We start from the raw sequence: 27,056 nt of genomic DNA, 5'->3' as shown, positions 1-27,056 counted from the left end.
ACCTGATGACAGAAATGATGGACATGTCCAGTGATTTGGTGGGTTCGGGGATTCCCTTCCTCGATTACCGGGCGTATGCCGAGCGCATTTTCTTCCCCGGCCACCAGGAGTCGCCACTGAGAAGAGATCTGGATGTTCCTGAGAGTCGAAGGCAGACCGTGGAGCAAGGGCTGGTGCAGCTGTCCAATCTGCTGAACAGTAAACTCTTTCTCACCAAGGTCTGTCAACAGATTGTATTTTGTTAAATAAAGGTGTGCAGGTTATATGTGGATGAACGGACCACAAATCTATACTGTCGTCGATTTTTCTGAGAGTGAGGAACCCAATTTACTGTTGCAGGTAGATGAGACGCTCCCTTTTCCTCACATCTTCTTTTCCCTGTTGAATCCCCAGTTTATTCACACTCTGGAGGTCCAGCGGACATTTTCACCTAGAGATCGGGCCTATGTGGCCTCTCTGCTGACGGTAGCCCTCCATGGTAAACTGGAGTACTTCACAGACATTCTAAAGACGCTGCTTAACGATCTGGTGGAACAGTATGTGGCCAAGAACCCAAAACTGATGCTGAGGAGGTGAGGAAGGGAATCAATTTGTCGGTTATTAAGATCATTATTGGTAGTGGGTAAATTGTTTGTTTACTTTTTTTTTTTTTTTTTTTCCCCAGAACTGAGTCAGTGGTGGAAAAGCTCTTGACGAACTGGATGTCTATTTGTCTCTTTACTTTCCTAAGGGTACGTACATCCCTGCTTCAAACCTGAGCAAAAGCTGTCACGGGTTATGGCCTTGGTTTTCAGAGGGTTTCAAAGACGTCTAAAGAAATTTCACATGACAGAATAAGTGCGAATGAGATCAAATACAGTTGTGTAACATATTTGTTTTCTCTCTGCAATCGCTTAATTTATCTAGTGACCTCTTTTGTTTTTCTTGGGACCCTCTACTGCTGTAGTTAGCAGTCATACGAGTATTATACACTATAGAGATTATTGAGTTTAATTTTAGTTTTCCTCATGTTTTGAGATTCTCTGTCTCCTTCCATTCTGATTGACTTAAGTAACTTTTTAGCCAAACAAGTGATATAAGGATGTAAGGAAGGAAACCCTTACTAACCACTGCAGCAGGCACAGGATGTCCCCTGCAGGCCCCCAGCAGTTAAAACAGCTTTAGTTTATTCGCTAAGACTTTGTTTGCAGACCTCATTGAAACGTGTCGAATCTTTTCTGCGACAAATTTAATATTTTCAAAGATTCCTCACGATTCACCAAAAAACTCCACTGAAGTGAACACGTTTATCCCCTCCTCTCTCAAGGCGGCCAAGCCGTGCAGCTTAATCAGAAAACACGTTGAAAGACTCCTGAATGACACTATGCAGTGTAAGGTCATTGTTGACCTTCCATTTTTCTGCTTGACCAGGAATCAGCAGGGGAGTCCTTCTACATGCTTTTCAGAGCCATAAAGCACCAGGTGGACAAGGGGCCAGTAGACGCTGTGACAGGAAAAGCAAAGTACACTCTGAATGACAACCGGCTGCTGCGAGAGGACGTGGAGTACCGCACGCTGGTTAGAACCCGCATACAGTCATCAACTCAGTCAATGTTGAATAGGAAAAAATAAGAGGAGACAAGGGCAAAAAAATGGTCCTGCTTATGGTTTACATTATATTACCTAAAAGGAAAACTGATGTTCTCTGTATTTTTCTTCCTTACTGTTGGTTCGTTGATGGAATTAAAATTTGCATTTCTTTGTCGTGGTAAATTACACTTGATTTTATTTGCAAAGGAAATACCAATATTTTGCAAATGGTCATTCTATTGAATCTATCTGAATTCAAATTTGCTGACTAAAAAACTTTTCTTTAACTACATATTCTGTTCAGACCCTAAATGTTGTGATGCCGGCTGCAGCCGCCAGCGGAGGTGCCACTGCACAGACTGTACCCGCTAAGGTCCTAGACTGTGACACCATCACCCAAGTGAAGGAAAAACTCCTGGAACAAACCTGGAAAGGAACCTCCTATTCTCAGAGGCCACACATTGACTCATTACACCTCGGTAAGTCCAGTGTGTTTTAACAGCATCACACTTCTCCATCACGAATGCCATGAACATGTAACTTATCCCAATTATCTACACCTGGCTTTGAATAGCTGCACCTTCTCATCCAGGGTCAGTAAATGTGCACTAAATTAAGCCACAATGCAATGATCAAACTAGGTTAAGTTATGGGAATCACGTCAGATTTTCAAAAAAAGTTTCTGGCTAACCTGTTAATTCGAACACACAGAATGGGGCCAAGGGTGAAAACATAAATTGCTTTTTTTTTTTTTTTATGTCTTAGTAGCCTTGAAACTTGATCTTAAATTCACTAGTATGCAGTTGCTTTATGTCATATAAGTGTTTTTTCCCTCCAGAGTGGCGAGCAGGTGTTGCAGGCCACCTCATCTTATCAGATGAGGATCTGACATCAGTAGTACAAGGCTCGTGGAAGCGCCTTAATACGCTACAGCACTACAAGGTCAGTGCCAGCTGCACAAATGCTGACACACACACACTAAACACGCATGTGTAGAATAAACCTTGTGAAATTAGCGTGTTTGTTTTTTTTGTTTTTGTTTTTTTGTATCCAAAAGTGTGAAAGTTGTGATATAACTGTTTGATTCAGGTACCAGATGGAGCAACAGTCGCCCTGGTCCCCAGGAACAGCAAACATCACGTCCATGACAGTCATGATTACATGCCCGGAGAAAGTGGGTGTCGTATGTATTGTTTTAACAAAGAAATGGGTATAAAATAAATATTTGCCAACATGTAAAGCTATAAGCCACAATTATGAAAGGTGTTTTGACATTCAGTGTGGTTTTAAATTTATTTTTTATCGATTTTTGTTTTTTTTTTTTTGTTTTTTTTTACGTTTTCAGCTTTATTTTGCATTGTAGGATGTCACTTGCACAGGTGTTTTTTTTTTTTTTTTTTTTTTTTTTTTTGGTAAACTTGTTGATGTTGTTTAATAAGTTACTAAACACTAGGGGTGGGAGAGTGTGGTCTGTGAAGGCATTGTGCCCTGATCACATACTTAATAACAGTGTGATTTTTTTTTTCTTTTCAATGTAGTATTGTTTGTTTCCACTCATTAGAAAATCTATTCTGATAATTTGGATTTGACGAGAAGTGTGTGAATAAGTGTTTTGCCAGAATTTGAGGGAAACGGCTTTCAAGCGAGTGATCAGTGTCGATAGGTGAACAGCTCATCAGTCTATAATAATGTTCTAAAGTATCCAGACGAGGGCACTGTTTGACTTGAAATGTGTTGCAGTGGCTGAAACGTGAAAGATGGTGAAAAGAGCAGCTGTAGAAAGTGTGTTTTGGGCTCAAACTATTATAATATTTTTAAAATTGTGAAGTTTTATTTGCTATCAAAATAACATTTTTGTCATCTTGCAGCCATATTTGACTAAGCCAATAAAAACATGCTCATGCTCACGTTTGCCCCCCCCACCGCCAACAGAAACCCCTATGCTGGATGACGGGGAGGAGGGAGGAGTGAGGCTTTGGCATCTGGTGAAAGCCAGCGAGGAGTCTGAGCTGCCCAAGCACAGGAGAGGCAGTGTGAGGGAGAGGGGCGGGGAGAGAGCCAAGGCCATCCCTGAGATCTACCTCACACGCCTGCTCTCCATGAAGGTAATGGGATGATGAGAAGGGCGTCCAGTGCGTGAGGGTCCCACTCGTTCATATCTTAAAATGTTTTGCATCCTCAGCTTTTCACTGCGATAAGATTACATTTTACATTTTTGAGGGTTTTCATTGAATATCGTCTTTTTGCTAGTCAGTAACACTGCACGTAACTCCCACGCCTAACATTCAAAAAGGTGTTTCAGACAGAACTCATATATTTTCTTCTTATAGTGAGTAAAGCCATTGCCATAGCCTTCGTGACCAGAGATAATATTTCCACAACTATTGATCCACTGGGAGTTTGCATTGTCCTTAAGCAATAGTATTTATGTTTGAAGTTTCCCCATTATCCAAACCAGCTTTTTGATCATTTTTCGTAGGTTTAATTGAGTGTCCACGCAGAGAATTATGCTTTTTTCCATTTCCAGGAAAGTGTGCCAGTCGTAATTCTCCCCCTTTTATGAAGAGAGTTGCTTTCATAATCCCTTGTCTGGCTCAGTGCAGAAGCTGCCCAGGAAAAACCTAGAAGAACCGCAGAGACATGACAAACGTTTAGGTGTCTGACCCACGGTTCACACACTTCACAAGCGATTTGCAAAGAGCTGCTGGGGACAGCAGCTTTCTCCCATTTAAAGCTGCAGACACCAAAACCGAGTGTTTAGCAATGAAGTAAAATAGGGCGCCAGTAACACTGTATCCTGCATTTCCCATAATGCAGTCTGACTGTTTTTTGGTGACCTTCCTTTTAAAGACGCTTCCTCACTTTATATCAGAAAGCTTATGTTACAAACATTCATTCTTCAAGTCCAGACTGTGATTTCCCCTGATAACATCACTATAATGTCAGCAGACAAAAATATTATACCACATTTTTCACAAGCAGAGAAGCACAGTGCTTATAAACTGCTGTTCATGTGTGAAATCACTGAAGTTCCTCTTTAATGTAAATGTCTTATAGCTGTGTTTTCATGTTTTTTTTCTTCTTTCACTTTCCTTGCTCTGTCTCAGGGCACACTGCAGAAGTTTGTGGATGATTTATTCACTGCGATACTCAGCACCAGTCGTCCGGTACCGCTGGCTGTAAAATACTTTTTCGACTTGTTGGATGAGCAGGCTCTGCAGCACAACATCACGGACCCCGAGACCATCCACATCTGGAAAACCAACAGGTAAGTGGCCACCAGCAGCAAGCTTGCAAGAGGCTTGGTTGGATGGACACGAGACATATTTCGATGCCAGAATTCGGGTCACAGGCCCAACTTCTGATGGGAAGAAGAGTTAGTAACACGCTTTAAGGGCAATTTCATCAAAGACCTTAGAGCTTCTTGTGTCAGTCAAGCTGATCCATACAGAACGTACGAGCAACAAAGGATCGTATGGTATTTTATTTCCATGATTTATGTTCAATAAATGATACGTGCTGTGATATGTGTTTTGTTGAACAGTTTACCACTACGGTTCTGGATCAATATCCTTAAGAACCCACAGTTCATCTTTGACGTGCAGACCTCAGACCATGTGGATGCTGTGCTGTCTGTCATTTCCCAGACCTTTATGGATTCCTGCACCATCGCTGACCACAAACTGGGACGGGTGAGTTAACTCCAGGCACTGTCAATATTAGAAACAGAATCATGCTCCGCAACTGTGACTTTGCTATTAAATACACTTAACAAAGACTATGTTGCATCCATTTGTCCTCTTTTGCACAGGACTCTCCCATCAACAAGTTGCTGTATGCCAGAGACATCCCGCGCTACAAGCAGATGGTGGAGAGGTAAGAGTCTGGCAGCCAGTCGCCTCACTGACCTCAGGCATGAAACGCTCCGAAAGAGAGAGGAGGGGAGAACAGGAAAGAGAGAGTGAGGCCTGGGACAGTCTGTCAACGCCAGACAAAGGGGACACTAAGCCTGCAAGGCTTCAATGCATGAATGGTCTGAGAGCAGACTGTTACACTTAGTACTGTCTGCTGCGTATTAACCCCTGCAGATTTCACTGGTGACGTATTAAAACTAAACCTGTTTATTAAGCAATAACAGTCTTATCTACAGTAAAAAGAATATTGTTTTCGTTACCTTCTCTCAATGTGTGAGTACTCCTTGTACTCCTTGTACTCCAGTACTCCTTGATATCGTTGTTGGGTGTTGTCAGACCTAGAAAACTAGAGGATGTCACTGTATCAGTATTTCAGCTCGTTATTAGTTTCCTAAGGTCGGCGTTCAAAGTCTGTTCAGTGGAGCGTTATGTCTATGTGTAAAACATTAATATCTTTAGAAAGCAATATCATCATTAGCTGTCGAGTCAGACTTGTGTTGTGGCGTATATTTAAGGGCAGTGGAAGAAATGTTTTAGACGCATTCGAGTGTATTTCATAGAGCATATGGGTTTTACCAGATGGATCAATCCATACTAACTCCGAGATAAGCTCTGCAGGAAGTAGGTGAAATCAGGGAAATCAGCAAAATGACACTTGTTTATTCATATCTATCTCACCATTAGTTTGCGTTATGGCAGTAAAAGACTTTCACCAATAATTGCCTGCAGTTCCTTCTTTCTTGTCTGTACGTAAATCTAAATCTCTCTCTCTCTCTCTCTCCAGGTACTATGCAGACATTCGTCAGACCATCTCCGCCAGTGACCAGGAGATGAACTCAGCACTAGCAGAACTCTCCCGTGTACGTTACGTCGCTCTTGATTTCCCTTTTTTTGCTATATTAAAAAAATAAATAAATAAGGAATAAAAAATAAATGGCCAAGGTTGAACGCGTAAATCGTTTCAGGACCAGGAAGTTTCCAACTGGTTGGGTGCATAACAAGCTAGACGTGGGGTGTGAAATAAAATATGCATGGCAACTGATGCAGTTTTTAACAGCCTCCTGATGTTTCTTCACCTTCTTTTTTTTTTCTGTTTCTTTACTCTTCAAAAACAGAATTACACTGCTGAGGTGAACTGCCTTGTGGCTTTACATGAACTGTACAAGTACATCAACAAATACTACGATCAAGTGAGTATCACTGAAATTTACAGAGATCACTGTCTGGTTGGGTCGGGAATCATTTTACTGCACAAATCACTCGGTCTTTGTAGATGCTTAATGCAGCATCACATTATTTTTTTAAAAGGTGCTATTGGTTTTCTAAGGCCCAACAGGCTTAGTAACTGTTCCTACGCCCATCAGGCCACATCGTGCCATTATGCACGTGTACTTTATGCACGACGCGATTCTACATTCAGTTTTCTTTTTCAGTAGAAATGACAGGTCTAGCTGGTTGTTTCTCCGCTGCAAGTAGCCTTCTACGTAGGCTAATGTTAGCTCCACGCGTTGGTGGGAAATGATACATCTGGCTGCCGGTAAAGGTTTCTACGTGACTTGTTTTAAATTGAGAATGTTGTAAAAGTCTGTAAAAACAGTCTTTATTGATGCGGGGTCATTGGTTCGATTCCCAGTTCTTGGCCACACGTCAAAATGTCCTTGGACAAGGCACTAAATCCCCAAAGAGAGGCGCTTAAGGGCTACACACAGTATATAATGTAATGCTTATTAAGGGCAACTAAATACTACAGGTACAGTAGTACAGGAAGCAGGAAGCAAACATAAATAACCGTAGGTTTTCAGAAGGCCTGGATGGTGATGGTGGTTGGAGATGTTGAAATGAATCAAAGGAAAAAGGTTTTTTTTTAAATATAACTTTAGACCTTCAGCATCATCAACAGGACTGAGATTTTATGAAGCTACATATTGTTTGTATTACATCAACTTGTTCACAGAAGTTACGGTAACAGCTACATTTGAAACATTTCATTAATGCAAAAAATACTTTTACCATTGGTGGAAAAAGAGGTTGTGTAGGATACTGGGCTTTTGCGTATTGCATTCCTGTTAGACCAAGTTACAGACCAAATTATAGTTGCTCAGTTCTGGGTTAAGTTAGCAAACAGGCTGTTACTAATCAAATTTAATCAAATAAGTCAAATGTGATGATTTTCTGGTGATGTCTCACTCTTTCCTTCTCCTGTCAGATCATCACGGTGCTGGAAGAGGACGCCACGGCTCAGAAGATGCAGCTTGGTTACAGGCTCCAACAAATTGCCGCTGCTGTAGAAAACAAAGTCACAGACCTATGACCATAAGGACAGAATGCATATTTCCTTTAACCTTAAACAGAGGATATTAATGAAAACAATGTCTCCAGGAGGGGAAAAAAACAAAAAAAACAAAATGACAGAGGACAAGAAATAATGTGGCACATGCCGTGATTTTTGAAGCTGCAGGTGCAGTAAGAAATCCGCTTGAAATGTGCCTGGGTCCTGACGCCAGGACTAGACGGACAACGTTCAGTGTTGTTGAATGAAGCACATGGGGGAAAAAAAGGACTTTCCTCTGAACAATGGCCTAATAATGTCTCCTCAGGATTTCCTGTGTTGAAGGGGTTAAAAGGAATCATAACATGAAAAAAGGTCTTTCTTATTCTTTAGATTGTCTTATCTTTTTGGGGCTGTTTTGACAAACTGAACATTCCTGCAAGTTTACAGTTATGTTTTGTTTTTTTTCGTCTTCTACTGAGGGACGGAAGCTGTAGGTCGGCTGGCTGAAGAAACCATAGAGGAAAGGATGAAAGGGGAAAGAGAGGAATTAAATGTTGGAAGCTGCGGAGCTTTTAAGAAATTACGCCAAGGATTCATAGCAAGAATAAACTGATAATGAATCTGTCGATGTGCCGCCGAGGCCCAAAGAGCCGCTTTCTGAAGGACGTCTTCTTTCTCCTTCTAGCTTACTTAAATCATTCTATAAAGTCTTACTCTGTGGGTTATTGGACTGTTGTTTTATGTGAACGGGGTTCCAGGGTAGGCCCCCTTTCTCATTTTTGGTCTTTTTTAAAACTTCAAACCGCCTTTTTTCCTTTTTAGTGTGACGTATAAATTCAGCCCCGTGTAGTTTAACCTGAAAACCAGTGATTTGCAAACGACAGACACTACTTTGCTAAGGATGTAGTATATAACATAACACAACCTTCTTTTGTTTTCATGGTGATCTACTGCTGTTGTAAATGCTTTTTTTTTTTTTAAGATAATGTTTCACACACGTATACACACAGGTATAATTTCAGAAGACCGAATTTGGCAGTGATTCTTATAGCTAACTCATAAACTGATCCGTCCTTTAAAATTACAAAAACAGCTAAACCTTCCTACACAAATCTACATTAGGCAACATTAATAAGAGCACGACTGTAATCTTTACTAATTCACCGAGCCTGAATAATTAGGAAATAAAAGCACATATATAGATGTGGTGTATCCACTTGGATTTACTTTCTCTCTAGGTAATATATTTTCCCTTTTTTTTTTATAGTTGTCAGAAATATAAATAATTTACAGAACAAAGAAAAGCAAAATCATTCTAAATCCTGGTTCCCATGAGGAAAAAATAATTAAAAGGCATCTAATGACTATTAATTTTTACTCGTGCATTTACAGTTTTTTTATGTCAACTGCTTTGTCCATTTTAAAAGTTTTTTCTCTCTCTCTCTTTTTTTTTTTTTAAATGTTAGAACAACCTTTATTGTCATTGAGCCTTCACTTATTGCACGTAAATGTTACAGTGAAAGTCTTTCAACCCATCCCCCTGGGTGTCTCGCTCAGGGACACACCTGGTAGTTGGGCTGGGAGATTTGATCCCACCGGCTTCTGCATCCCATCCTGCTGCTCTACCCATTGAGCTGCCAGCCCCTAAAGTTTGATCCCTGCATATATATATAATTTATTTGGCTACTGTCCACAATATGACGACAACCAGTTGAGTTGTTCTCACTTGAATCTATCTCAGGTGATTTCGCAGTTGATTCAGCTCCACCTGTCAATGGTCATATTAGGCATTATTTATATTTTTCTTATGAGGGTCTAATGAAGTTGTCTCTTTAAGGCTGACCCCCCCACCCCCCCCCCCCAAAGCCCACTATTTTCTGATTGGCCAGCTTAGACCAATCAGGACAGTGGGTGTAATACGAGAGCAGGTGGGTTCACCTGTGCACTTTGTGGGCACGTGGACCCAAATGGAGGTCTGTTTATGGACCAAACGCATTCCTATTTTCTGTTGAAAATATTTTAGGAATGTGTCAAAAAAAGTCTCTGGGAGTCGCTGGAGACCCTTTAAGAAGTCTTGCAACAGACGGCAGCAGACAGAGATGCAATTTTTTAAAATTTTTTGTGATTTCTTTTACTTTTTGGCATTTTTAATATTGTCCCAACAGTAACATTACAGCACATTTCATGGCCTCTTCCTTGTTTGACCGAAATCGAGAAAACTGCGGAAACTACTGAAAAGGTTGTTGGAGCAGGATTGTACACACATTTCATGCTGGCAAGACCTCTGTGCCGTTATTTTTAGCCTTGAATTCATGCTTTTGGTTCTATACATGTTTTACAATCAGACTGGTTATGAAACTAAGGTGACTATGTTCTATATGATGCCACATGTGAAAGTCCTTTTTCTTTGTTTTTCTGTTTTATTTATTGCTTATTTATTTTGCTAGTAAAGTTGCCTATAATTTTCAGACTGGATACGAAATGATAATGGTTCTTGAATTGCAACGTTTCATCTGCTTTCATTTTTGTTCAGGATGTCAGCATATTCCTTGTACACCTGGCCACTGAAGCTTATTCTGATTCCGTTACACACACAAGTCCAATTCACAATCAATCGTGGAATTCCGATGCAGTCGCTTGTGTGAAATTTTAAAAGCGCTAGGGAAATATGATGAGTGTTGTTGCAAGCGACTGCAATTAGTGTTGCTTGTTGTTTACTTGTAGCTGTGTGCGAAGCTTGACCATTTTCCTGTTCTGTAGATACAAACTGTTTCTAAGTAATCCTCAACTTAGCATTCTCTAACTGACTGATAGGATGAACCTAACAACAACTCAATGTGATGCAATAAAGTGGTCCCCAATGTCAACAAATGTCTGACTTTATTCTGGAATATATCTGTGTAGAATGTTGTTCATTTATGGTGAGGAAACCTTAAACGGAAGCGCTCGGTTGTTAGTCCCCTGTTGAAAGTCACGTGAAGTGAAGTGGGTCAACTGACTTCCTCCCTTTAATGCGGTATTTTCAAAAAGGACTCAGATCCATAATGTTTGCATTTTTTCTTTGCTCCTCCGGGCGTAAAGGGTCTCACCAATTGATTGTTTTATGTACACGCTGATCCAAGGTCAAAGCCTGTCCAGCAGTTGGTGTTTGTGACTGAAGAGCAGTTCATTCATAAGTGTGAAGTGGAGTAATCCTCCAGTATTTCACCACAGAAACAACAATTGGAAAAAACACATTTTTTCAACACCTTTTTCTCGCGTCATGTTGTTTAACTGTATGCATACAGTTAAGAAACAGAAAGATCCTCCTTTGTTTTTTTTTATTATTGTCTCACTCTTTGTCTGTTCTGCATGTCTCAGTCCCCTCCATTAATCCTCCTCATTTTGGCATGTCTGGTCACACTAACCTGTTCTTTCACCCAACCGCTCACCTGCATTGCATCAGCTCACTCACACACGAAAACAAGGTTCGCTGCATGTGAGTGGCTGCAATTTGAGGCAATACATGCTTACTGTCATAGCACGAAAAGAACAACTGGCACATGAACTAATTTCAGGCTGCAGAAATTCCATATTTGCATAGTCCTTCTGTCTGTGCACTATGAATCTGGGTTTATTAACACCAAGAGGTTGGTTAACAGTGTAAAATAAAAACAGTGTATCTTGCGTTTTGTTCACGTTCATGACAACATGAGACACTAACACATGTATTTGTTGTTTATTGTGAGTATTTAGGTGACGACTGTGTGTTTGTTGTGGCTGGACAGTGGTGAAAACTCAAATCCATTAAATCTAGCCAGGGTGTGTGTGTGTGTCTTAAATTAGCAGCAACATCACAGCAAATGAATGCAGGTCATGTTTCAGTCTATGGTTGTTTGGGGGGGGGGGGGGGGGGGGTCAGCTGGGCTAAACTGAGGTGCAGGGAGAGTCTGTCTGCATGTAAAGAGGTTGACAATGTCCATGTGTAACTGTTGGTGACGTGTCCTCGCATTCCTCCGCTAAACGATAAGAAGTCGTTCTGTGATGTTGCTCCCGCAGCATCTGAGGAAATCGGAACAAAAATATGTGTTGATGTACAACCTCTTTTACCACCTGATATTTGTCCCCTACTAACCCACTGATCTAGATCCCTGCAGGTGCTAGTTGTCCTGTCTCTCCACAACACACACACACGGCTCCTGCTCCTATGGGATGTGTCTCATTACAGCTCTCTGAAAATGGGAAACGGTAACAGCCAGCACTGGCTTTTCAGCTTAGGGCTGGAGCAACATTAGACAGTAATACCAGGACACAGGAGGATTGTGGGAAAAGACTGAACACCTGCACACTCTAATGCAAAACCAAGAAAAGAGGCTTACAGTGTTTGGTTTTGTTTGATTTCCTATCAGAGTAAACCATCCGCACTACTACTACTAGTATCTCTACTACTACTCATTTCCTCCAAAAATAGAGCTCTTGCCATTTTGCTGTCTAGGCTAAAAAGCCGTTTTGGCCGCTACGACCTTCCTTAAAGGCCCAGAGTGTGTATTTTTCAGCGGAATAGAAGATGAGAGAATGCTACAGCAAATAGACCTCCCTGTATGTCAGACAGCATCACCCACACAATGGGGTTTTTGCAATTCCTGAGCGGCCAAGAAGGCCGAGAAGGACGTAGTAAGATGGTAAAATGTGAGTAATCAAGAGAAATGGTTTGCACACACAAAGATGGGAAAACTGCTTTGGCATTAACGGATGCTGATAATAACTGCTCCCCACCTTTTGCTCATTTTGTAGGCTTAAGCTTGATAATTATTTTTTTAAAATTTTATGTTTGCATGCTAAAAGCCTTTTTGTAGAAAAAGTCATTCATACCTACCTCAGTTTTAAACTAGTCTTTTTCTCACTTTGTGATGTTGAATGTTTCCTCATAACGTTGTTATGAAGTAGTTAGAATTGAACTGAGATTCAATGTGGGTTTTACAGTATAAATACAAATGTGTACTTTTTACAGGACACAGATTCCCTCGATGTCTTGAGGCTCCACGACACATGAGCACAACGTCTCTCTCACCTCTCTCCCTGTTGTGCACATCAGCTTCTCGTCTCTTTCTAGTCTCTTTATCTCTGCGTTGGCTCTGCGCTTATCAACCACGAAGCCCTGTTCAACTTCAGACGGGGAGTGTTAACAGCTTGGTGTTGGCAATGAAAATGAACAGCTCTGGATGTGAGATGTGGAAAATGTTCCTAAACTTGTGCACCAAATCATACCGTGCATATTTAGCTGGGTTACACCTTTCAAGTGGAACAAGTAGTTTCTCATAGTTTCAGAGCACAGTATTTTACAGTCTTTCACTTTAGTAGTTAACGCAAACATTTGTGTAGTCAAAAGTAGAGTTATTTGCTCTGAGATGTAGTGGAGTAAAAGTTAAAGCAGCCACGATTAGGTCTACAAAAGTAAAGTACAGTAAAGTTCTTGTACTTGTACATTACTTTCCACCACTGCTCGACTCAAACTCCGAACGGTCCAGTGCTGTGAGCACCACTGTTCTCCACACGTACTTGCTAAATGATGTAGAGAAAAGTCCCGGTCATTAGATTTTTATTCCGTGTCTTTGCAACACGTCCTCCAACTTAAAGAACCACAAAAGAAAAATCGTCTTAAGTATCAGACCAACAGACCCTGTTGCGATGTCACGGTGCGATCGTAAAGATTTGGTTAGGTCTAGACTGTAAAACCACTTGATAAGGATCAGGGAGAAGTCAAGGTCTGAGTTAAACAGGGTTCATGACTGTTGATTTGTAAAGAATGTGCTGAAGTTAGGAAAGCACACGACCTTTCAGTTCCACTTCCACTGCTAAATATTATTAAAGTACTCATTTTAAGACAACCCACAGTCTCTTTTCTGACAAAACCAGTGTTGATTCTATACTGTAACTGCAACTGTGCGACCTCCAGCTGCCTTAGCAGCACTATTTTAAGAAATGCTCCTCTGGGAAGACGCGAATGACTTATTTGGCCGTTTAAAGTTGGGAAAGACTAATGCTGTCCTACATGTGCACCAAATGCTGCTTAACAACAGTCTTTGCTCAAACAACCTATGGAATCCACTTATTGTGATACTTGATATTGTGCTGGAGGACTGGGATCCCATTCTCAGGCCAGGTTTAGCTCTCCATGGTCCTCACGGCCCAAAGGTCAAATCCCCTGTGAGACACGGGGGAAAATAATCAGCAGCTGTCAGTCCCTCGATGTGACAACCCCCGTGCTCCCGGTTATGGCTTTACTACAACAGGCAAGAAGGAGAAATCAAGGACTAGACTCACAGAGAGAGAGAGAGAGAGAGAGGGAGAGAGAGAGCTTCAGGCTGACTCAGGCCACGAGTGAGTGAAGGATATAAATCACGTGGAAAAGCAGGTAAAGCCTGACAGGCAGTGACTAAGGAGGATGGTGTGGATTTCCATGTTTAGACCCTGCTGACTAGTGCTGCTACCGTTCCCAGTCTGCTGAGAGTTTGACCAGACCCCCCCCCCCCTCACACACACACATCCCTTATTACCTCTCAGCTTCTCAAGTGCAAAGTTGAAGGTGCTGCTCACATTCACAGATTTGACCTCTGCAGACTACAAAAAGACTATAAACCAAACTTTTATTTTATTTTTTTTTTAAGGTCTCAGCTTCCGCACGGAGCATCTGCTGACCCCGCACTATGCAGAGGAGTCCCCGCTCAGCATATATAGCTGCTCCGCAGCCGACGTGAGTATGGCATTTCCTTCACCATTCCTCTTCAGTTACAGAGAAACTGCACTTTATACAGAAAATAGTTTTGCATGGAGAGTTGTGCTTTGCATCTTCTTAAGTCTGTCTGAAGATTCATCAATGCAGTTTGGAACTGTTAAGTGCAGCTGAGCCATGTACAAATAAGATGCGCAAGCATTATTTTAAATATCGTGGCAGTTTAAGTCTTTATGTCAAATTTTACATTAAGTAAAAACATCATTGCTTTTATAAATGTTATAAAAATGGAATCCTACACATTCTCCGTTCAGTGGCACATCTCATTTCCATCCGACACTGTTGTCTGTGCCCCCAGCCACGCAGAAATCAGACATGTGTTCAGTATTTTCAGACATGACCCAATCTCTCCCCACTTTCCCTACAGTAGCTTTCCAAGCAGGTGGGCTGCAGACGTGTCAGGTTGCGTGAACCTACTGCAAAATGATTTACAGCTGAGTCCGATTTAGTGCGACTTCCGATGCTGCTTGTCCGCTCTTGTCCAGGCAGCGGGACAAGTTTCCATGGCAGGGTCTACTCTAAAAGTAGTTCAACTCTCCTGGCTGCCCGTAGTAACTTGACTCGGGCAAACACACACACACACTGTAAAGGCAGTAATGCGGGAGACTATAGAATGATGTTTGTTATGAGCCGTGTCTGTGTGTTTATGGTTGTAGTGGAGTTTGGAATGAAGCTCAGTCATCTAATGCTTCCAAAGCCCTCGGATGCCACGAGCAGCTGGGTACCAAGGACAGCCAGGCCACCGAGGACCCCACAGAATACTGTTACGGTGTGTAAAAAGTCTCTTACAGTCAATTTGTGTCAGTGTTTCTACCTTCAAATAACATCTGTATCCTGTAGTATCAGCTTTGGGCTGCAGATGTTTCATCAAGAGTGGGTCAGCAGCTAAAAATCAATATAGTTCTGTGAAGTAAATTTTCTGCCCTGTACAGAACTAACAGGAGCAGATTTGTGAAATTGTGTCTCTTGTAAACTTGGACACGCTGCTCCAAACAAGAAAACCACATCCCGTTTAATTAAAATGTATGGTTTTGCGTCCTGCCGGGACGTTTGCATGTATTACGTATTGCTGATGTGTTACAGCTCAGAGGAAGCTTTGTTGCACACAATAGCTTCAGCGTCACATTCAGTCCTCTCGCTGTGCTTTCAGGCAAATCAAGATTTCTCCTCATTTTGTCTCCTCAGGTGGGTACCACCCTGTCCAGATAGGGGACACCTTTAACAGAAGATACCAGGTGGTGTCTAAGCTTGGCTGGGGCTATTTCTCTACTGTCTGGTTGTGTTTGGACCTCAGGCGGGTACAATGGGGCGGCATAGCAAACATACTGTAATAAAGAAAATGATTTTAGATTTCGTAGCGAATTGTGCACTTTAGACGCCGAATGAACAATTTCCACATATGCTGCAAACATAATAAAGTGATGAATGTTTGATCCACATACACAAACGCAGCAGAATACATGCTGTTGTGGATTCTTCTGTCAGGCGGATGACAGATCTGATCTGGTGTTTGTGCTAGCAGGCTGGGTCAGCACGTCGCCGTGAAGGTCCTGAAGAGTGGCGCTAGCTTCACCCAGGCGGGACAGGATGAACTGGCTCTCCTGCGACGTGTTGGTGACCTTTTGCCCGTGTTTCTTCTCTCTAGCATGTCATTTGGTTTTTTAGATGTTACTAACTCCAAGGTTATAGTCTCGACCTTTACTGCTGTACAGGCTACAGAAATCCAGTTGTTATCATTGTCTTCTTCCCCTTCTTTCATCAGGCCAGTGGTCCTGTGAGTCGTCACCCATCCAGCAAGAGCATTGTTCAGCTGCTAGATGAATTCAAGCTGGCCGGTGTCAATGGGGTTCGTATCCTCTTCAGCCTGACACGGAGGGATGAGTGGAGTTATGGGCTTGTGTGTGTTTGCGTTTGTGATCTTCATATATCTGCAAACGTTCATTGGATGTGTTTGGTTTGCACAACTTTCCTTAATTCTGATGGTTAGACATGTGCTTGGTACTGGAGCTGCTGGGGCCCGACCTGAGGAGCTGGCAGTTACGTTTCGGAAATCCAGGATTGTCACAGAAGTGGGTCAAGCAAATTCTTACTCAGGTAAAGCACAAGAGATTAGTGAATTATCATATAAGTGTGTGTCAATAAATCCATCCTGCATGTGGCTGAAATTACCGTTTGGTACAGTCACGACGAGAAGCTGGGCCCCTGCTACAGGACAGGTAGCACGTCAGCGAAACAAACCGTGTCGTGTTCTTTCCAGGTTCTGCAGGGACTCGACTACCTTCACACTCATTGTAAAATCATCCACACGGACATTAAGCCGGAAAACATCCTGCTGTGTCTGGAGAAGCAGTGGCACAAAGTACCAGCAGAGGGCAGCAGCTCCCCCTCTGTACCCCCAGGGACAGAAGCCACTGGTTTATGTTTTATTTATTTATTTGTTTGTTTGCATTAATTGAATGCATAGGATGTTTTAATACATGAGTCACTGTTGTTACTTTCAGATAAGGAGCACGTGAACCCACAGACTTTAAAGTACGTTACAGTGAAGATTGCTGACCTGGGCAGCTCCTGCTGGGTGGTCAGTACCCCCAGGATCTAAGTTCGACGTATCACACTATCACCTAGTGCTTAATATTAATATTTAGATCTTCATGCAAACATACAAGAAGCGTCCGTCGTTACGAGATACTTTAAAGCCCCTGAAAACCTGTCTCTGTATCATCAATAGAAGCCATGTGAAATCATTTCATCTGAGTGTAGCTTGAAGGATTTTTCTGTGTTTCCACTGTTTGTACTGTCTATGCAACATCAGAAATTGTTCTTCAAAGAAACCTAATGACTAAATATCTTTCTCTGACCAGTACAAACATTTCTGTGAGGAGATCCAGACCCGGCAGTATCGCTCACTGGAGGTTTTACTGGGAGCTGAGTACGGCCCGGCTGCGGACATCTGGAGCGTCGCCTGCATGGTGAGGGAGGTGGGGGGTGGGGGTGGGGGGTCTGTAGACACTCACCTGGCCGCACTTTTCACTTTTTTTTTTACTTTCTCTTGCTTTCTGTCAGGCTTTTGAATTGGTCACTGGAGACTCGCTATTTGAACCCAGAGCCAGCGAGTCCCTTTCCCTGGAGGAAGGTACATTTAGCAGTGTGTTGACAGTGACAGGAAGGTGAAAGGTCGGAATGAGATCACACTGCGGTGGCATTGCCACTTTTAATACAGTTTACACCAGTGTGTACTGCAAATGTCATTCTCTCCCTCTACTTCAGACCACATAGCTCAGATTATGGAGCTACTGGGAAAAATCCCACCAGCAGTTGTCTTGTCGGGTAAATACTCTGCAGGGTACTTCAGCCGCAGAGGTGAGTCTGCATCTTTACTTTTAAATGAGCCTCCTAATAACATTTTTTATTGATTGATATCTTCCTTGTGAACGTCTTCACATTTGTGGCATTTGTGTTTTCCGTCCAGGTGACCTGCGTCGCGTCGGTCCACTGAGGCTCTGGTGTCTTTATGACGTCCTGGTGGAAAAGTACCACTTCCTGTTGGAGGAGGCCTCTGGATTCTCAGACTTCCTTCTTCACATGTTGGATTATTTTCCGGACAGGAGGGCCACTGCTGCACAGTGCCTTCGTCACCCTTGGCTGAAATCCTAATACCCTCGTAAAGGCCTCACAGGCCTGATCACCATCTGTGGCCTTCAAAGAACCTGGCCAGTTTCAGGTATCTTTGAACTTTCATACTAAGGAAATACCAAGAGCCATTTAAAAGACTTTTTTTAATCCGAATGTAATCCTACATTAACTTGTGAATTCCTGTGGAATTTGGCGTTGTCCTGATTCACCATCAGATACCGAATGGTACAGGATGCTCTTCTCCACTGGCACCACATTATGTACTTTATGCTGAGTTTCTTATGAGAAGATGACTTTGAATCGCCTCTGCACTAATAGCCGGGGAGAAGGCTGATGCACAGCTTGAGTGCAGCTATTGTTATATTCAGTTAAACCATAGGATGATACAAAATGCAACATTGATGAGCTTTCAAAGTCGACATGCTTTTATTTTGTTGATCTTTTGTACAGTGTAATGAGTGTAAAGCTTCAAAGAACAAAGAATCATTACAGTGCAAATGGGAGTAAAATTACGATAACTTGTTTTACTTTCAAGGAGAAATTCCAGGAAAATGTAGGGAAAATATAGACTCTACAACCAAATGCCTCGAAAATAAAATATGCTTTATCTCACCAATTGTTTTTTTTTACAAGTAAATTAAGCATCACTTCCTATTCCATGAAGACAAAGATACCACTTAAAGAAAACATAGGGCTAAAAACATATTACAATAAAAAAGAAGAGTAAAAAATACAAATGAAACACACACGCGCACACACACACACACACACACACACACACACACACACACACACACACACACACACACACACACACACAATGGGTCTCACTGTCTGCTCTTTTAAAACATTCCCTCCCATTCTACTCTCATGCACCATGCAGTTCTCCACAGGAAATGATCTGATTCTGCACATGTTCTCCGGCATCTGTGTGACTATATGTTTTTGACGTCTTCTAAAGGTGCAAGCTGCGACTTCAGATTAAAACAAATAATCAACATTAGACTAAATGAAAAATCCATAAAATAATACAAATATGATCACTACTGTATGGTTTATCATACTATGCCGCTCGATACCAGCCTTTGAACTGTTATTTAAAACACCATCCAGAAGAGAAAAACAGAGTAAGATGACCAAGATGATGCCCATCTTTAATTTGCTTCCCCAACAGCAGACCGTGCATTATGGGATGTGTTCTGTAAAGGAGTCCGTTCCCCCATATCATCCTATCCAGCTGTAGGCCCGGCACTCCACCAGCGGGTTTTCTTTATAAATGACCCTGTAACCACACTCAGTTCTGACCCGATGACACTTCTTGGGCCATGAGGTGGGCTTCACTGGACTGATGGGGAGGAGGAGAGAGGATACATAGAGAATACATTTATGCGTATTGTGAAATCGGTTAATATGACTGAATGTAAATGTATTTACTCACGAAAAGCAGTAGAAACCAAATTCATGACAGAAACACTTGTCGCAGCCTCTTCGAAAAGAATCTCCTGGTTTGTAGTACTTGTCTTTGTATGAACAAATGCCTGTAGAAGAAATAAACACCACATCTCCATGTGTCCAGATTCCCAAGCTTTACAGGTTACACAATAAACGTTTGCAGGTGCTATAAATGTCTGTCCTTCCAGCAGGATGCACAAAGCCTTGGTTCAAGAGGTCAGGCACATAAACTGCTAAATCCAGCATCCACAGATGCTGGGAGCTAGTCTCATGGGGCAGGTATGTCACCTTGAGAAGGGCATCAATAGGAACACATTGATCTGGTCTGAGGAGCCCCATTGGACTGAATGCAAGGTCAGGACATGGAGAACACAGTCCACAGTGAGCCGGTCGAATTTGATTTAATGTCTAGAGCTACAGCATGATAAATCCCAATGCAAAAGTTGTTTCATGCTCGCCGGTTGAAATTAGCTAACTGAGGCAATAGGAGTGAATGTGCCGGCAACCGGCTGCAATTCTTACCTTTGGTGCGGTATATAGAGGCTTCCGAGCATCCGCTGCACAGCAAAAGGATCAGGGACAAGCAGGCAGCAAACACCAGCGACAGGGAACATCCATGAATGTTTCTTACGCAATGTAGCATTTTGAAAGAAAAAATAATAAAATCTGTTTCTCCACCACCAAAACAAACTAAGTGATTTTAATAATGTGCTGATTTCACCGAGTTAAATCTTCGGTGACTGTCTAGTAAAAGCCAGTAATGTTCTTGTGATTCCCCAGTAGATCTTGGCTAATATTTATAGTCTCACGTCTCTCCTGGGCAGTGAGACTATAAGAGACCAAAAAAAAAAAAAAAAAGCATCTCCACATGTTTACTTCCCAGGTTTCTTCTCATCGTCCAACTTTGGTTTCAGATTCAGAGCGAGGTGTGTTTGGAGTTTGGCTGTGTATCCATGCGTCCCTAAATACTACCTTTGGCCTACACTTCCTGTGTGCGTGTGCTCAGGCGGCCTGTAACCAGAGTTTTTCAGGTTTCTGTATCATCAGTCTGCTGATTTTTTACTCTTCACCCTCACTCCCCCTCCTCAGCATGCATCACTTGATACACAGATGCTGACTATTATAGCTTAAACCTATTTTTGTGAGTGCTGACATTGTCAAAATATAACTCTTTGTGCTGACATTGTCCCTTGTGTGAAGGAAATTGGTTCAAGCCAAATAATCACAAAAGTGCATTCCAAAACCGCAAAAATGCATGAAAAACACTGCAATGTAGTGAAGATACTCAGACTGTGTAGTAGGGCAGGGTCTGTTTCCTGAATGTCATGGTTTGCACAGGCCATTTTGTGTTTTTCACATGCTGCATTACACAAAATGAAGATTCCCGAATGAAGACAGTGTTTAACTTGGTTTTATGAGAGCACAATGAGAGCATAAGTCAAAAGTACCAGCCCTCCCTTGAGATTTTTACTCATTTCTACTAAAGTAGGACAGATTGTGGTCCGTCTCTTCCTTCCTGACAGCGTCTGGCCACTAACTAGTTGGCCACACCAAGCTCTGACAGACGAGTAAACAAATCAGACATCAAGAGAATGGAGGGAAGTTGTGGCGGCTGAAAGGCGGCAGCTGCAAACCACCACCGCCTTTGCCGACGATGCTTCAGTAACACACGATCCCTTTCAGGGTGTTCGGCGGTCTCAGTATTTAATGTCAGCTCACACAGCAGGATGCTGCTGTGGTTTGGGCTCAGCCAGTGGTACGGCTGGACACATGTTTGTGTGGACTTGGCATGCGCTTTCCGTGTCCAGGTGGTCCCGTTTTCTCACACAGAAAAGGTGAAGTCGAGGAATGTTGTGATTGATCTCCATGGGCAACAGTCGGTGCTAGTGTCCACTGCCATGGACGGTTAGACGTGTGGTTGAAGGACAAGTTTGTGTCCTGTCACGGAGCTGCAGCTGACGGAAGCCTTTTCAGTAACTTCAACCACAACCATTCCCTCGCCTTAACCAAGTGTTTGAGCTCCTAACCCCGACTGTGTTTTATCCAAACTTTATTTGCCATAACCACAATCGTCCTGTAGGCAGAACCATTCTTAACCGTGTATAAATATAAAAAGGGAAGCTTTCAAAATGTTGTGGCACTGGATCAGTGGTGGACTAAGGCTTTCTGTGGGGCTAGGGGCAGGAAATGTAAAGGGGGCCGCTGATACCACCGGAGGACGACAACAAGATTGGTTAAAGGCTCACACCTGTTTTTCATGCTCGCTCGATTCTGGGGACCTTTTTATAGCACTTGCTAAAAAGCTGTCCGACAGTTCCAGGTCTCACTTTCTAGCTCTTATTTTAGGCAGCCACGAGCCAGAACCAATAGATACAAAGGCTCCTTTCTACCCTCTGCTATCACTGTGGTGAAGTGAGAAAGTGTGAATGTTTTTAAAACTTTGTGTTACTTCATCACACATTGTCCTTTTAAAAAAGAAAGTTAGTTTTAAGTCTCAAGTCTTGATTGCACTAGCTTTGTTGTGGGGGACCTTCCAGGACCTTCCAGGACATGTTATCGCATTTTTTTCAATGTGGGCACTTTAAACTGCCTGAAATGTTTTGTGCGTTAAATAGACCAATATAAGAAACAACTCATTTGTCTCAAGGGACTTTGTAAACTAAACAGCATGACATGCTCTGTCATGCAAGATCAGCTGGATTTTGCTCAACTCAACAACTAATTATTTAAAGAAATTTGCGTATTTCCAAAAACGGTAAAATAGGTCTTTGTGTTTTACTTGGAGTGTTTTGCTTGAAAGGGTTGCGGCAGGAAGGGCATTCCGCGTAAAAAAAACTCAATCAATGTGTGGAACATTCTCCGCTGTGGCGACCCCTGAGGGGACACTGTAAACACTGTTTTCAGGGGACACTAAAAATTGACAGACATTCAGATGTGTTCTCTCAGAGCCATTTCTGTTGTGTTGTAGCTTTTTGCAGCATGTTTCACGATTTGGTTGTGCTGTGGCTTTTGGGATACAGAATGCCGTGGGTGTGAATCCCACCCCACCAGGTGTGGCCCCGCCCAGCCACCAAGGGCAGCCAAGGTGCCGGTCCTGAGCCTGGATATCAATGGGAGGGTTGCGGCAGGAAGGACACATGCATAATGTCTTCTTGTGAAATTTGTGAAGCCTCTGTACAGTGTGTCTCATGCCTCAGGTCCTGCAAGTCCAAGCTAATGGGGATGTTCCTGATTAGCATGGTGCAAAATACTGTACATTTCGTCTGGACAGCAGTGTGTGCAGTGCCTCCTAATCCTACAAACGTAGGGTATAATAGATGCGCACTGAAAACGCCAGCCTCTTACAGCCTGTACGTTGGTGTGACACTAAAAGTGAAATATCTTGATGCATTGGAAACATGCTGTCAAACGGTGTGGTAGGTCACAGCATCTACATGAGTGAGGCTCACTGTGGTGGGCTGGGTATAAACAACCGCAAAATGTTCAGCTTCAGGAGAGCAACAGTGTGGTAGGTTCAAGTAAGTAGTAGGTCTCAGGATGTGAGAGCAGCAGAAAAAGGACCACACACACACACAAACACTCTCAGAAACACTCTCAGTACAAGGTGTCCATTTCTGTCCATATCAAAAAGGTAAATATATGTTCCCAACCTTCTCCAATATCTTCCAGGCTTGGGACCGGTACTTGGCACTGCATGGCTGGGGATGGGGATGGGTCGGGGAGAGCGGGGCGCAAACCTCCGACAGTATGGTAGGTGGGCGGCCACTCTACCAACTGATCCACTGCCACCCCTGTTCCCCTAAAGGTACAATAATGTCACTTATTTCTGAAATTTAAGCATGTTAATTATTCATCTGGCAACGAATCAAAGCCACAAACACACACAGCGTTGTGACACAGTGTCAATGAATCGTTTGAGGTTTCTCAAAGTTTCACTTTCTACTGTAGTGGGATCTGAAAAAGTCTCATCCCGCTTCACAAACGGATACAACACAGACATCAACATGCAGCTCTGCTGGGTGACCACTGTGGTAGCGCTGAAAGCAGACCACACAGAGGATGAACCCACTGATGAATTACAGGTACTTACTGTGACAAAGCTGTGGATTGCGAGTCACACAGTCTCAGGCTATGCCACCCTCTCAGTGCGCATCTGTGTGCAGTAGCCCTGTGTGATATTTTTGGATGTGTGACTCACCCTCAACGCTAGAGCAGAAATGGATTCTCTGGCTTGGCTCTTAATTATATAAATAGTCCTGTTTCAACCACAACTTTATGCATCATGTCGGAGCATCGGCCCCTGTTTCCTCATCGGAAATAATATGCTGTGTGGAAGCTTTATGTACCGGAACCATGTTTACTGCTTTTTCTGTTTAAAGCCATGATTCACTGATTTAGTCAGGATCCTGTTTTTGAATGTAAAATATCTTTATTCGATCTTCTCAAAATGTGTTTCAATAACAGAAATTGTCATCAAGGTGAGTTGGAATAATATTCACAAATAGGAATTAATTAGACGGTATTATTTTCAAATCGAAATCCGCATGTCATCACAATCCATGAAAAGCTTGTCTCTCAGACTCTGTCCACTTGTTCACGATCAAGCAAAAGTTTTTTTTTGTTGGTTTTTTTTTTTATAAATAGACTAAATATTTTTGGATGTTGAGCTATCAACAAGCAGTCATCCATTAGTGAGTCAAAACTGAATCCGAGATGTTGAGCCTGATGTGACAGAACAGCAATCATCACACGTCATACCAAAATACATAGAAAGTAATCTGTAACGGAAAGGAAAGATTTTGTAGTTAACACATAAAAACAAAGATCTCATCAGAAGTAATCGACAATTATCAGTATATCATTCTTTTGTTATACAAAACAAAAACACATTATTTCTCTTTTTTCATGTTTACAGGTGTTGGTGGTATTTTGGCAACATCTGCATTTCAGAAGTTAACAGAAAGTCAACAATTTTCATTAACATAAGTCACTGGACATTATTCATCATTGCCCCAGACCCGTCCCCCACCCCAACGTGATGTATTTATACATGATATTGCATGATAAAAACTGTGATGAAATCATTGACGTGTCAATGACATTTACATGGTCAGCAAACGTCTTGTTTGCTGCTGGAGATTTGAAATGACTTCTCATTGACTCTGTGTCCTTTCGACAGCTTTTCATTCTTTTTTTTTTTCCACATCTTTAGATGGTTCTGTAATTGAGAAAGATTGAGGTGAATTCAGCTTTGGGGTCCAATCACAAACGGAACTTAAAATAAAAGCAAAGGCTTTTTTTTTTTTTTGTTCTTAATAGCAAAATGTTTCCCCTAAATCCATTGAAATAAATGAGTTTCAGGGTCTGACTTGAAACTGAATTGACCTCAAATCCGCAGTAAAACCCATGTAGCTTCAGAGCTCAGTCAGAATATGTAGTCTTTAGTAGAAAAAACTACAGTGTCACTACTTGTTTTGCTGGTTCTGCACCACATCTGAATTAAATCAAGAGTTCTTAGAGGCACCTGGAGTGGTACAAATATGTGCTCATCAGGGTTAAGGTATTGTCAGTTCCTTGTTAAGGTATTTTTCAGTTCATCGTCATGTCCTCAGGCGCAGAGTACCCGGAGAGGAGACCAGACCTATGATCACACAGGCAACGAAGCTCGGAAGCCTGACGCGACCTGTTTTTTCTTTGTCATTTTGTTGTAAAATATGCTCTGGGCCCACGAAGGAATTCCCAAATAAGAGATGTGCGGTATAGGAGAAGCCTAGTTCACAATTTATACTGCATGAGAGACATGAACACCTGCTTTATGCAAATGTTAGATATATAAAAAAAAATAATAAAAAAAATCACCATGATGATGTATCAGCAAGTGCACGGATTTTCTCAAATAATCATGTATAGAACGGAAGCGAAAACATATTTCTTGCAACACCAAATGGATGAGGTCTGTAAATATGATTTCAGTATTTTTTTTTTTTTTTCCAAAGAGTTGCACTGTTATTTCCAGGTTGAAGTAAAAGAAAATTTCCTCCTACCCTAAGACAGCTGAATGATGTAGGCCAAGGTCTGCGCAGAGGCTGCACGGATGGCATCATTAGATTCAGCAGACGGGCCGCTTTCGTATTGTCTTAAAAGGCGCAGCTCGGAAAAACCCGACGTTGTAGCAGTAGCTATTTTAACCAAAAAACTGAAACTAACAAGAAACGCTGTGGAGTAATGTGTCATTTCACTGCGACCGTATCATGAGAGCATTGTCCGACCTATGGGTGTTTGTGGATCACTTCCATAACGAGCCTTTAATACAGTACTGTGCACACAGCTTCCTGAGAGTTAGCTAGTTACTGGTCTAAAAACACACTGCACATCTAGCTATCTGCTCATTACATGTATATAGTGTATGGATGCACCAATAACCCATCCAGGATAAACTGCTGAGCCAGAATCAGGCAGACAGTAGGTACCTTCATGTGCAACACATAACATGAAAATCTTGGGTTCTTTTCTATATTTCTGGCGTTGTAATAGCCGTATATTGTCTTGTAAAAGTAACGGTGTCTGACATTTTGCAACTAATGCTTTGATTTGTACACAGTGAACATATTAATAGTGCATCTCAAACCGAGTGTAACGTGGATTATTATAAAATAGAATGCAGTATAATCAGCTAATGACAGGGCTGCATTTTGTCTGTGACGTTGCCTGTTTGGTGTGCAGCTGTCCCACGGGGTGCACATCATCTTGCATGGTGTGAAATAAGGGTTTACAGTACGATCACGTCTTCCCCCGAACGGACAAAGCAGGTCGATGACTTACTGTATATGAAACAACTCGGTGTGTGCTTTTATTACAAAGCGAAATGAAATCCTGCAGTGACTGTGTTGGTGAGGTTCGGTGACAGTATGTCAGCCTGGAGTGCTGCTCTGAGAGGGACACGAGCCCCGGGGTGCTCCAAATTACAGCAGCATGTCACGGGTTTGAATCTTACTTGGAGCAGTGTCACTGACATCACGACAACACAGTCATATGGAGCGGCCGCAGCCGACCAAAGTCCTAACTGTGCTCGTGGACACGATAGAGAGTCACAGACTCTATCCTTTAAATTTTAGTTTTAAGTAGCAGACGTTTGCAGGAACTCATAATATAATACCTGCACATAATGTAATAATAGCAAGTAATGACACTATTAATTTCAAGGCTATGTTGTTGTGGTATTTATCATATGACATCAATTAAAATCTTGGCATTTGAGGTCCAGCATTTCATACTATTTCCATGCTAACAATTGTGGTCCTCGTGTTTTAAGGGATAAAATCTAATATTTGTGTGTTCATAGACACAAATTGAATTCAATTTACCGATGGCTTCTGTATTTTGGTAAACTCCTAAAACGCACATTAAGGAAATATGTAATCTTCTTCCTAACCTTGATAAAAAC

At 42.1% G+C, this 27,056-nt stretch overlaps 3 protein-coding genes across 5 annotated transcripts in view; 2 read left to right on the top strand and 1 right to left on the bottom strand.

Annotated features, from left to right (window-relative positions):
* Positions 1 to 10,626, top strand: part of plxnb1a (plexin b1a) — a 49,475-nt gene extending 38,849 nt beyond the window's left edge. The window contains exons 26-39 of the mRNA XM_067526751.1: positions 1 to 218; positions 394 to 572; positions 665 to 731; positions 1,411 to 1,557; positions 1,874 to 2,048; positions 2,408 to 2,511; positions 2,659 to 2,743; positions 3,502 to 3,674; positions 4,677 to 4,837; positions 5,114 to 5,261; positions 5,381 to 5,445; positions 6,268 to 6,343; positions 6,599 to 6,673; positions 7,690 to 10,626. Of these exons, the coding sequence (XP_067382852.1) occupies positions 1 to 218; positions 394 to 572; positions 665 to 731; positions 1,411 to 1,557; positions 1,874 to 2,048; positions 2,408 to 2,511; positions 2,659 to 2,743; positions 3,502 to 3,674; positions 4,677 to 4,837; positions 5,114 to 5,261; positions 5,381 to 5,445; positions 6,268 to 6,343; positions 6,599 to 6,673; positions 7,690 to 7,794 (1,778 nt within the window). The 3' untranslated portion in view covers positions 7,795 to 10,626. The remainder of the gene's footprint in view (positions 219 to 393; positions 573 to 664; positions 732 to 1,410; positions 1,558 to 1,873; positions 2,049 to 2,407; positions 2,512 to 2,658; positions 2,744 to 3,501; positions 3,675 to 4,676; positions 4,838 to 5,113; positions 5,262 to 5,380; positions 5,446 to 6,267; positions 6,344 to 6,598; positions 6,674 to 7,689) is intronic.
* Positions 10,627 to 14,016: 3,390 nt separating this feature from the next.
* Positions 14,017 to 19,001, top strand: si:ch211-220i18.4 (SRSF protein kinase 3). 3 transcript variants are annotated; one of them, XM_067526753.1, is made up of 13 exons: positions 14,017 to 14,149; positions 14,403 to 14,488; positions 15,184 to 15,296; positions 15,713 to 15,821; positions 16,050 to 16,137; positions 16,290 to 16,377; positions 16,515 to 16,621; positions 16,785 to 16,941; positions 17,029 to 17,105; positions 17,389 to 17,496; positions 17,591 to 17,660; positions 17,795 to 17,887; positions 17,997 to 19,001. In XM_067526753.1, exons 2-13 carry the CDS (start codon positions 14,442 to 14,444, stop codon positions 18,179 to 18,181), a joined length of 1,242 nt encoding a protein of 413 aa, XP_067382854.1. In that variant the 5' UTR covers positions 14,017 to 14,149; positions 14,403 to 14,441; the 3' UTR covers positions 18,182 to 19,001. The 3 variants fall into 3 exon arrangements, with proteins under 3 accessions (XP_067382854.1, XP_067382853.1, XP_067382855.1); XM_067526752.1 differs by lacking the exon at positions 14,017 to 14,149 and adding an exon at positions 14,204 to 14,320; XM_067526754.1 differs by lacking the exons at positions 14,017 to 14,149; positions 15,713 to 15,821 and having other exon boundaries at positions 14,292 to 14,488.
* Positions 18,563 to 27,056, bottom strand: part of LOC137139473 (LHFPL tetraspan subfamily member 3 protein-like) — a 32,892-nt gene continuing 24,398 nt past the window's right edge. The window contains exons 5-6 of the mRNA XM_067526755.1: positions 19,599 to 19,698; positions 18,563 to 19,505 (exon numbers count right to left, since the gene is read on the bottom strand). Of these exons, the coding sequence (XP_067382856.1) occupies positions 19,620 to 19,698 (79 nt within the window). The 3' untranslated portion in view covers positions 18,563 to 19,505; positions 19,599 to 19,619. The remainder of the gene's footprint in view (positions 19,506 to 19,598; positions 19,699 to 27,056) is intronic.

Source organism: Channa argus, chromosome 13 (genome assembly GCF_033026475.1).
Source record: "Channa argus isolate prfri chromosome 13, Channa argus male v1.0, whole genome shotgun sequence".
Taxonomy (NCBI): Eukaryota; Metazoa; Chordata; class Actinopteri; order Anabantiformes; family Channidae; genus Channa; species Channa argus.
The sequence above is the reverse complement of the archived record's forward strand: the minus strand, read 5'-3'. Positions and strand labels throughout refer to the sequence as shown.

Excerpts from the sequence above, each read along its gene's own strand:
- si:ch211-220i18.4 (XM_067526753.1), top strand. The coding sequence starts at position 14,442 with ATGCAGAGGAGTCCCCGCTCAGCATATATAGCTGCTCCGCAGCCGAC. Across the intron at positions 16,942-17,028 it reads CCCAGGGACAGAAGCCACTG|ATAAGGAGCACGTGAACCCA; the intron begins GTTTATGTTTTA and ends TGTTACTTTCAG. Across the intron at positions 17,661-17,794 it reads GTCCCTTTCCCTGGAGGAAG|ACCACATAGCTCAGATTATG; the intron begins GTACATTTAGCA and ends CCTCTACTTCAG.